Source organism: Peromyscus leucopus, chromosome 4 (assembly GCF_004664715.2).
Source record: "Peromyscus leucopus breed LL Stock chromosome 4, UCI_PerLeu_2.1, whole genome shotgun sequence".
NCBI classification, from domain to species: Eukaryota; Metazoa; Chordata; class Mammalia; order Rodentia; family Cricetidae; genus Peromyscus; species Peromyscus leucopus.
The window spans coordinates 132,770,293-132,780,957 of NC_051066.1; the positions used below are offsets into that span (position 1 = coordinate 132,770,293).

The window sequence follows — 10,665 nt, forward strand, 5'->3', positions numbered from 1 at the left end:
CTGTGGTCCCAGAACAAGGCCTGGCAATAGTGAGGAGGGGCCTAGGTGCCCACTGTACTGAGGACGACAAGCAGGGCTTCCTTGTACACACTATTTTATCTCGATCTTCAGCAGCTTCTGGAAAGTAGCAGATGTCCATTCCAGTTGTACCAAGGAGAGACACCTGCCACAGGTCACCAAGGAATTGCTTGTGGGTGATCCTTCGTTAGGTCCTAGAAACAAAATGGCGGTGTTGGGCAGGGTGGGTGGTGTTCCAAGTTCCACTTGAGAGCTCTTTTCAAAATCAGAGTTTTTCAAAGACCCATGGGCCTGATATTCTGACCATTTCACAGGAGCACAAACAGCTCAGGGAGATACCACACATACCTGCCCCTCTCCCCATCTAATGTGTATGCAAGGCTCTACCACAGTGCCACATATCCAGCCTCTTTTTTTTAACCACCCCATTGTTTTCTTTTGAGACCCAGTCGTAAGTTGCTCAGGCTAGCCTTGAACTCATGATGTAAACCAGGCTGGCCTCAAATCACAGAGATCTTTTTCCCTCTGCCTCTTGAATGCTAGGATTAAAGATGTGTACCACCATACCTGTCTCCCAGGTTGATCTTGAACTCACTCTGTAGTCCAGGCTGGCCTTTAACTTGCTGTCTTCCTGCCTCAGCCTCCTGAGTAGCTGGGATTACAGGTCTGATCTATTACTACCTTCTGAAGTTAAGATTCTTTGTGCATGATTGCACATCAAAGGTCTCTAAGTTCAGATCCCTACCACCACCACCTCTCTCTCTCTCTCTCTTTGTTTTTTTTTTTTTTTTTGGTTTTTCGAGACAGGGTTTCTCTGTGTAGCTTTGCGCCTTTCCTGGAACTCACTTGGTAGCCCAGGCTGGCCTCGAACTCACAAAGATCCACCTGCCTCTGCCTCCCGAGTGCTGGGATTAAAGGCGTGCGCCACCACCGCCCGGCCTCTCTTTGTTTTTTAAGACAGGGTTTCTCTGTGTTGTTTTGGCACCTGTCCTGGATCTCACTCTGTAGACCAGGCTGGCCTCGAACTCTCAGAGATCCACCTGGCTCTGTCTCCCAAGTGCTAGGATTAAAGGCATGCGCCACCACTGCCTGGCTATCTCTCTTTCTTTTTGATAGAGTCCCACATAACCCAGGCTGGTTTTGAACTCACCATGTAGTTGACGATGACCATGAACTCCTGATCCTGCCTCTGCTTTCCAAGTGCTGGGACTGAAGGGGTGCACACCATGCATACTGTGTGGGGTACTGGGGCTAGAACTCAGGGATTTGTGCATGCTAGGAAGGACTCTACCAGCTCAGCTATAGCCTCAGTTCCCTGCCCCCCCCCAACTTTCTTCTTTTCACTCGGCACTGGAGGCTCTAGGGTCACTAATATATCCTCTTTGTTTGTTTTGTTTTTCAAGACAGGGTTTCTCTGTGTAGCCCTGACTGTCCTGGAACTCACTTTGTAGACCAGGCTGGCTTCGAACTCAGAGATCCACTTGTCTCTGCCTCTTAAGTTCTGGGACTAAAGGGTGTGCCACCACTGGCCAGCACATTGCCTGAGTCTTAACTGCTAAGAAGTTGGAGTGAGTCTGGACCTGGAAGTCCAGCACCAAGTGTTCTCATCACAACTCAGCCTCAGGATGTCTTTTTAAAGGGGGCCTAAGGGCAGGTATGGTGGCACACTCTTTTAATCCCAGCAGGCAAAGGCAGGTGGATTTCTGTGAGTTTGAGGCTAGCCTGGTCTACATAATGAGTACCAGAACAGCCAGTGCTATGTAAAAAGATCCTGTCTAAAAAATAATAAGTAAGTAAATAAATAAGGTGGGGGTATACTGTCTGCATAGCACACAGGCATCCCTGTGATCTTTATCCTCTTTGCATATATAACCACAGAGGAACCATTCCCAAGAGCAGAGGGACCACATGAGCTGTAGAGAAGAAAGCAAACTCTCTTAAAGTCAGTGATCACAGAGACAGCATTACAGCCCAGGGCAAAGGATGGGGATGGCTGAAAAAGGAAAGGCCTAGCAGATGATTAGTCTTTTTTTTTTTTTTTTTTTTTTTTTTTTTTTTTCAGTCTTAAAGAAGAGAAAATGGACTGGGTGGTGGTGGCACACACCTTTAATCCTAGCACTCAGGAGGCAGAGGCAGGCGGATCTCTGATTCAAGGCCAGCCTGGTCTACAGAGTGAGTTCCAGGACAGTCAGGGCTACACAGGGAAACCCTGTCTCAAAAACAAAACAAAGAAGGAGGTGGTGGGGATGGGGGAGGAGAAGAAGGAGAAGAAGAAGAAGGAGAAGGAGAAGAAGAAGAAGAAGAAGAAGAAAAGAAGAAGAAGAAGAAGAAGAAAGAAAGAAAGAAAGAAAGAAAGAAAGAAAGAAAGAAAGAAAGAAAGAAAGAAGAAGAGAAGAAGAGGGGGAGGGGGAGGAGAAGAAGAAGAAGAAAAGAAGAAAAGAAGAAGAAGAAGAAGAAGAAGAAGAAGAAGAAGAAGAAGAAGAAGAAGAAGAAGAAGAAGAAGAAGAAAAGAAGAAGAAGAGAAAATGGGTTTGCTCAGCAGAGAGAAGTGTTTTGAGGGCCAGGCATGGTGGTGTTCGGCCTGTTCCAGCGCTCAGGAGGCTGAGGTGAAACAATCACTCAGACACAGGCAAGCTTGGGCAACAGAGCAAGACTCCATCTCAACCTGAATGAAGGAACGAATGGGTCATTTGAGATTGGGCATTGGGAAGGTTCAAGCACAGTGGTGTGAGGGGCCCTGAGAGCAGAACCTGCTGTGTGGTGTTGGGACAGAGGAGGACCTAGAGGGCCCTGCTGTTCCAGGACTGGGCTCTGTGTGGGTGGGTGATAAGTTTTTGCGCTCTGATAAGCCTCTCTGCCAATGCAGCAATCCAAATCAGACCAAATTAGAAAAAACCCCGGTTTAATGGGTAAAGTGTTGTGGAGGAGACAGGATGAGAGTCTGGAAAAACCACGTGTCTGTTTTTTTGGGGGGGAAAGATGCTGTTTAAATACCCTATAGGAGTGGTCTGTTTGGCAGGCTTTGAAGGGCCGGGTTTGGGGAAGGAGATGGGGGAGGGGAATTGAGGTGGATCTTCCACCAGAACAGTGGGTAGCAAATGGAGCCCTGGGTTGCCAAGCTCCAGATCACACACCCTGCCTCCTCCCCGCTACCCCCCAAAACCTCATGTTTCCCATCTAGAAAATCTGCTGGTGGGTCTGGCTGTCTGTGAGTTTTAGCTTTCTGTAACTTCTCCCTAGGGCATTCACCAGGCCTTTCTTCCGGAATGCCTGCGTGATCTTCGACCCTTCATCCTTCTGAGCATGGGAACAGAGTTGATACGGGTGAGAAAAGAAAAGTTTTATGAGTTGATTGATGCGGAGACGAAAGAGAAGATGATAAAGATGGACGTGGATTATCCCAGGTCAGTTCTGGAAATGTTAGTAAGGCCTTTGGATCCACCGAACAAGGTTTTCTGTCAGCAAAAGCGTGTGTACGCATGTGTGCATGTGTGCGTGTGTGTGTGTGTGTGTGTGTGTGCATGTGTGTGCGTGTGCATGTGTGTGCGTGTGCATGTGTGTGCGTGTGTGCGTGTGTGCGTGTGTGCGTGTGTGCGTGTGTGCGTGTGTGTGTGTGTGTGTGTGTGTGCATGTGTGTGCGTGTGCATGTGTGTGCGTGTGCATGTGTGTGCGTGTGTGCGTGTGTGCGTGTGTGCGTGTGTGCGTGTGTGCGTGTGTGCGTGTGTGCGTGTGTGCGTGTGTGTGTGTGTGTGTGTGTGTGTGTGTGTGTGTGTGTTGGAACTGGTGTGATACGATGAACTGGGTTGTTATTCTACTCAGAACAGTTGCAGCTTCTGATGCTACCTTCAGCAAGGCGTTTCAAAGAGCTAGCTCTAAAACCATCTCTCCCTCTGAGTCAGTCAGCCATTCGCTTGTGAATTTGTCTGTGTAAAGCCAAAATCTGGGGAAAGCTACGTACATTAAGATGTGCAAAGCCCTAACATCCACAATAAGCAGTGACGGTCACCCACATGTGTCCCACGGAGGAGACAGCTTAGCAAACGGTGCTGCATTCACTTGAATAAAAGATTACTGTTGGAGCTGGGGAGAGGGCCCTGGCCTCTAGGTAGAGTCCAGTCAACAGGACAAAAGAAATTGGCACTGGAGAGACGGTTAAGAGCACTGGTTGCTCTTGCAGAGAACCCAGCTTTCTTTCTCCGGACCATCTGTAACTCCAGTTCCAAGGGATCCAAGCCTTCTTCCGACCTCTGAAGGCACACACATGGTGCACAGACATATAGTCTTTAAAAAGTGTTTTAAAAAGAGAAATTGACTAGCTAGGCATTTCTGCTAGTGTAGGATACAGACGGATTGGGGTCCCAAAGAAACCCAGGAAAAATGGCTGGCTAGCGGAGGTGCCTGTTAACATATCAAAGAGGACACTGGCTAGCTCTCCCAGCATCCCTCAGTACCTGTGGCTCCACCCAGCACTTCTCATCCCACCCCCAACCCTAAATCCTCTCCCTCCCAGGGACTTGGCTTGCGAGGTCTCTGGGTGGCTGCTGTCTCTTAGCAACCCCCTTCCCTTCCACTCTTGCTCACCCCCCCCACCCCCCCACCCCCGCCTCCCAGGTCTGGTTTATTTTTTTGCCGTGTTCAGTCTGGACCCTTCCCAATGCCTTTGGCTGTACTCTCCCTCATATTTACAGTAAGCCTTCACCACCACCGTACCTAGGGGCAGTCATGTCCTCATTTTTTTCATTCAGACCGATGGCAGAGTGTTTTCAGGTGTATACAGGTTTTGTGTGTATGTGAAAAATTTAACCATTTATTTTTTTGAAATTTAAATCAGTGCACGTGCATTAGGTTTCATTGTAGCATTTTCAAACAAAATTTATTTTGTTATTCTCTTCTTTTCTCCCTAAGCCTCTGTCTCTCCCCTGTCTCCTCCCGCCCCACACCTACTTAGGTAGTCTTGACACTAGGTGCAGATTCTAGTGTGAACTAGAGAAATAGCACTAGGAACTCACTAAACCCTGGACTGGACTGATCTGTTCCTCAGGGCAGTGAGACATTTAAGTGGAGATACTGGAGCTGGGCATGACAGCTTATGCCCGTGATCTCAGCACTTGAGAAGTAGAGACAGGAGGTCAGTGGTTCAAGACTATCTAGTGAATTTGAGACCAGTCTGGGCTACATGAGGCCCTAACTCAAAACAACAAAAACAAAAGAAACAGAATAGATTTAAGAAAAATTATGAACAAATCAAAGAGCAGTTTATATGTAGACGTGGCCAAAGTTGGGGCTATTGGGGAGAGAAACAGGTTGAAAATCGCTGGTTGCACTGGGCGGTGGTGGCGATGCCTTTAATCCCAGCACTCGGGAGGCGGAGCCAGGTGACTTTCTGAGTTCGTGGCCAGCCTGGTCTACAGAGTGAGATCCAGGACAGGCACCAAAACTACACAGAGAAACCCCGTCTCGAAAAACAAAAAACAAAACAAAACAACAAAACCAAAAAGAAAAGAAAATCCACTGGTGGCTTCTTCCAGCCATTCTCTTCTGGATCTTGAGTGTGACTATTAAAAATGGTCTTCTAGGCCAACCTCCGGGATGAAGGGTCTAAGGAGCCTCAGCTCTCCCATGATGCATCAGGCAGGGTCAGTGTTTGTGGAGGTCAACTCCCTGGAGGTTTGCTTTTGGCTGGAGTGTGCAGCTGTTTGGAGAAGTTGCCCTTGTACTGCTTGGCAAGCACCTCGTCGTACCATCTCAACGCTGCCAGACAGGATTCTGTCTTCACTAATTGTTGAATTTATGGTGTCCCAGACTGTCCAGTCACGCGGGACATAGATCCCTCAGGTAGCTCAAATGCCTCATATTTAAACCGAGACACCTGTCCTGTGAATGCCATAGGCTGGACAACTTAAAAAGTCTCCCTTCATAGTCTAAGAGGTCACGGCACACAGAATGAAACCAAGAGCTGATATAGCCACAGTTTAGGAGAGGCTGGGGCTTGGAGCAGGACACTCGATGTTTTGTTCACTCCAAAAATAGACTAGAAACCAGTGTGACCCACAGTGCCCATGGGTGACATGCAGTTTTATCTCTTGGACTCTGGGTCCAAAAATAAATGGTCCTGTAGGAATGTGTAATTATGTGCTTATCTCTCATAGGTTTTGGCAAGTTCTTTTGGCCTCTTCAAGCCCATGGTTCATGTCTGTGAAATGGGTTAGTTGTGAAAACTGAAGACTCAGCCCATGTAGCTGGGCATAGTGATTCATGCCTTTAATCTCAGCAAAACAAAAGAAATTGGGGTTGGATCAATGGCAGGAGGCAGAGGCAGGCAGATCTCTGTGAGTTCGAGGCCAGTCTGGTCTACAAAAGGAGTTCCAGGAGAGCCAGGGCTGTTACACAGAGAAACTCTGTCTTGAAAAACAGAAAAACAAACAAACAAATAAAACCAAAAGAACAAAACAAAATAAAAAAGACTTGACCAGTGTAGGGGCTGGGCATGTGGTAAACGCTAGGTCAGAATCAGATAATATTCTGTGTTGTGTAAGGAGATGTGAGTTAATAGAACTTTTGGAGAGGAGAACGTCCAGGCCATGTGCTGGTAAATGTCTGCCAGCCAGGTTGCTAGGAGGCAGGGGACAATCTTGCCAAGTAACATGTGCTGATTTCTGTGGTGTGAATATACCATCCAGCCAATTTCCAGCTACCAACATGATGCCACCCAACATGGCATTGAGAAGAGATGCCCACAGTTAGCTTTCATGAGTGGGCAGGGACGTTACTGAGACTTGAAGGACGTTGTAGCTCATCCTGACTGCTGGGTGTTTTCTTAGGTTGAGTTCTAGGGATCACAATTGCTTTGGTCCTGATCAATGTCGGTTAGCCGGGGACCGTTCCTGGTTACCAGTGAGGTGTTCGGCTTTGCATCCTTTCATAGGTGAGACCAGAAGAATCAGAGGAAGTTTGGCAGTGCCCTTCCCTTGCTGAGGTATCAGAAGGAATGAGCCAATAAGTCCTGAGCTCATCAAACTCTGCCTCCTCACCCTCAGATGCTGTGAGGGAGGGGCCCAGGTAGGATTAGGATCAGCCCAGGGCAGCCACTGTTTCTCTCAGACTTGTCTGTTCTGGAAATTTCATGTAAAAGAATAATTTTACGTGTGTGTGTGTGTGTGTGTGTGTGTGTGTGTGTGTGTGTGTGTGTGTATAAGAGAGAGACAGAGAGAGAGACAGACAGACAGACTTTGTCTTTTCATCACCTGATAGACATTTGGATTATTTCTGCTTTTCAAGTTATGAACGATGCTATTGTGAACATTCTTGTGCAGGCTGTATACGAACATGTTTTCATTTCTCTTAAGTGTATTCTTGGTGGCAAATTCCTGAGTCACATGGTAGCCGAACATTGACCTTCTGTGAAGCTGTCAAACTGTTCTCCGAAGTGGCTGCAGCAGTTTACATCCCTCAGCCCTCACTCCAGATTCAGAATCTCCATGCTTCTGGTGGTAGCCATCTTAGTGGGTATGAATGGTCTTGCTGTGGTGGTCCCTTCATTCCACTGTAGCTTTCATTGACATTTCTCAAAAGCTAATGATCAATAGCTACATTATTTTTTTCTGATGGGCTCTTGCTATGTAGCCCAGGCTGTCCTAGAACTTGCTGTGTAGATCAGGCTGGCTTCAAACTCATGATCCTCCTGTCTCTTGAGTGCTGAGATTACCGGCATGTGCCATGACCAGCTCTCCAATAGTCTTACTTATTATTTTCATTTATTTTATTATTGTATGTGTGTCTGTATGTGTTCATGATGTGTATGTATGGGTACATATGTGCCATGGAGCTCATAGAGAGGTCAGAGGATAACTCGGTGAGTTAATTTTCTCTTCCCACCTTTACATGGGTTCTGGGAATTGAACCCTGGTTACCAAGCTTGCATGACAAGCATTTACCCCCTGAGTCATCTTGCTAGCCTGTTATGTTTGGCCTTTCTGAAACAGTTGTATTATGTAGCCCAGACTACTTTCAAATTCACTATGTGGCCCAGCCTAGCCTCAAATTCAGTGATCCTCTGGTGTCTGTTTTAGAAGTACCGAAATTATAGGCATACACCACCATCTCCAGTTTATCCACAAAAAATTAACTTCAGTCTACTCTATTTGGTTCAGTATATCAGAAGTATCACTTCAATGCATCAATCTGAAAATTAATAATTCGCATTTCTTTATGTCGTGTGTCTAATTCACACCGGCCACATTTCAGGCACTCAGGAGTCCACCAGCGACTCCGGCATGACAGGAGGGTAGCACAGCCTTCAGGAACTGAACTGGGAGAAATGTGGGGACGAGCAGGGCAGGGGGCAGGGGGTGTTTAGGCTTTGAAAGGAGCGGTGGAGGAATCCATTTGGATGGAGGGCAGAGGCCAGGAGCAGCCCTGGAGCATAGTTTCTGTGTTCGCCCTTCAGCGATGAAGAGCTGTGTCAGAGGTTCCTGAAAGAAAACAGCTGGAATATCTTCCGGAAGGATCTGCTGCGGCTGCTGGTGAAGCCCCTCAATAAGCAACCCTTCACCCCGCTCCATACCAAGAGGAAAGAGATCTACAACCCTAAGTCTCTGACCCTGGATTTGTGTAACCTCAACAAGAGGGTGAGACCACGCTATCCCATTTTTGTGGCACCCCAGAAATACCTATCCCCCTTGAAGATTGTCCAAGCTGTTTCAGCACCCCGGCACAAAATTCAAGAACTCCTGCCTCAATATAAAAATGCAGGGGTCCTTCTTTAGAATCAATAAAGTACGTTGGGATTGGCTTCTCTGTTTTCTGGATGGCCACTGTGGGAGTTGTAGGCTTAGGATGGGGAAAGCTGGAGGATCAGCCAGTAACTTGAGAGGCATGATCTCCCTTGACGCTAGTGGGATGGAATGAGGACATGGATGCCCAGGAGGCTGGGGTGTGTCTATTATTAGGGAACCAATGTGACCATTCCTCATCTAGATGGAGATCCTTCACTTGAATCAGTGGATGCTGTGCCGGGAACCAACGCAGGCCAGCTATTGCCTGTCAATACTGTATGTAAGAAAATCAAGAAACCCAATATCTTAGATTATTCCTACTGTTTTTTTTTTTAAACATGAGCAACTAATTTAAGATATTTTAAATAAAACACATGAGATATCTTGGACAGCCAGCTGTGGGCGAGGCTTCTCTGGCTGAGTTGGCATCGTGTGGCTAGCAGAGGCCCACCAGAGACAAGCATTCACTGGGGACAGAGTTCAGGAAGACTGCTTGGTCCCCCTGGTATTCCTTATTTTGGGACACCTGTCCCCATGAAGCCTCATACCACAGAGGAAGCACCTTGCCACCTCTCCACGTGAGTACTTCGAGGCCTGAGAGAGGTTGGGAGAGTGCAGGAGCCCTCTGGAACCCCATGGCCATGGCCACGCACACTCACTTGCCACCTAGCAAAGAATGGCCTGGGCTGTGGACTTTGAGTTAGGAGCCCTGGAGGACCTGGTGCTGTCTCTCCCTGGGGCCCCTGAATACCAAGGGGCAGTCTAGCACCTGCAGTTCACGCTACCCCGTACTGAACAGAGAAAGTTGGTAAGATCAATGGGATGAGTAGACCCAGAATTGACTAGTTTTAAAAGATATATGTTCAACAGTAGATATTTTTGTATTAAAAACCATTTTCTTGTGTATTAAACAGGAATAAGATTTTTTTTTTCAGCTAGGCAGTGGTGGTGCATGCCTTTAATCCCAGCACTCGGGAAGCAGAGCCAGGAGGATCTCTGTGAGTTCGAGGCCAGCCTGGTCTACAGAGCGAGATCCAGGACAGGCACCAAAACTACACAGAGAAACCCTGTCTTGAAAAACAAACAAGCAAGCAAGCAAACAAACAAAAAAGAGGAGACAGTGGGTACGGGAGGGAGGGATTGAAGAACACCGTGGGGCAAGGGCCTGAGTTATTGCAGCCTTGAGTAACCAGTCCCAAGGCTGCACACAGGGCTTGTAAGGAATCCACAGCATTGGCGAGGTTAAGATTTCTATCTGAGGGGTTTTAGGGAGGGAAAATACTCACACATTCTTTCATCTTGCTCTCATCTTGGTGTTCTCTCTCACATTGTATTCTGTTGCTCCTCTGTTCCCTTCCCCTCTACACTCAAACACTCTAACTTCTGATGATCCAAGAAGACCTGCAGCCCTCTTTTGGGGCTACAGAGTCAAATTGTTTTCTGTAGCCTTGACTAGTCAGAATTTATTTTTACAAATCGAGGTCAGGAATGGGTGCAAGGACTTAATCATTTGCGAGCTAGCAATGATTGGACTGTTTTTGTATTTATAATTTAGCCAGACAGTACAGCTGTGTGTCCTTATGAACAAGATAGGAAATGTTTATCTAAAAAGCCATTAGCAAGGCATCTGGTCTAATCTCAAGCTTTTTGAAGCTTTGTATCAGCTAGTGGTACCATGAAATTAAAGGAATTTGAGCCATACTGGCTCCCAGTTTATCATTAATTTGAGTTGTGATCCAAAGCAGCCAAAGCAGCATCTAGGGGGAGTTTATGGGCAACTGTGTAGCATATCCTTGTATTCACTTTTATTCATCAAAATTATACAGCTTAAGGAGGAGTCATCTTTTTGACAATCCACAGATATAAATGCCCA

General features: G+C 47.0%; 1 protein-coding gene across 3 annotated transcripts in view; it reads left to right on the forward strand.

Moving 5' to 3' along the window:
- The window catches only part of Cnbd2 (cyclic nucleotide binding domain containing 2), a 96,098-nt gene extending 87,283 nt beyond the window's left edge, over window positions 1-8,815 (forward strand). For all 3 annotated transcript variants that reach the window (XM_037205358.1, XM_037205359.1, XM_028855557.2), the window contains 2 exons: window positions 3,259-3,422; window positions 8,465-8,815. In XM_037205358.1, the coding sequence (XP_037061253.1) occupies window positions 3,259-3,422; window positions 8,465-8,783 (483 nt within the window). In that variant the 3' untranslated portion in view covers window positions 8,784-8,815. The remainder of the gene's footprint in view (window positions 1-3,258; window positions 3,423-8,464) is intronic.
- The last annotated feature ends 1,850 nt before the right edge of the window (window positions 8,816-10,665 follow it).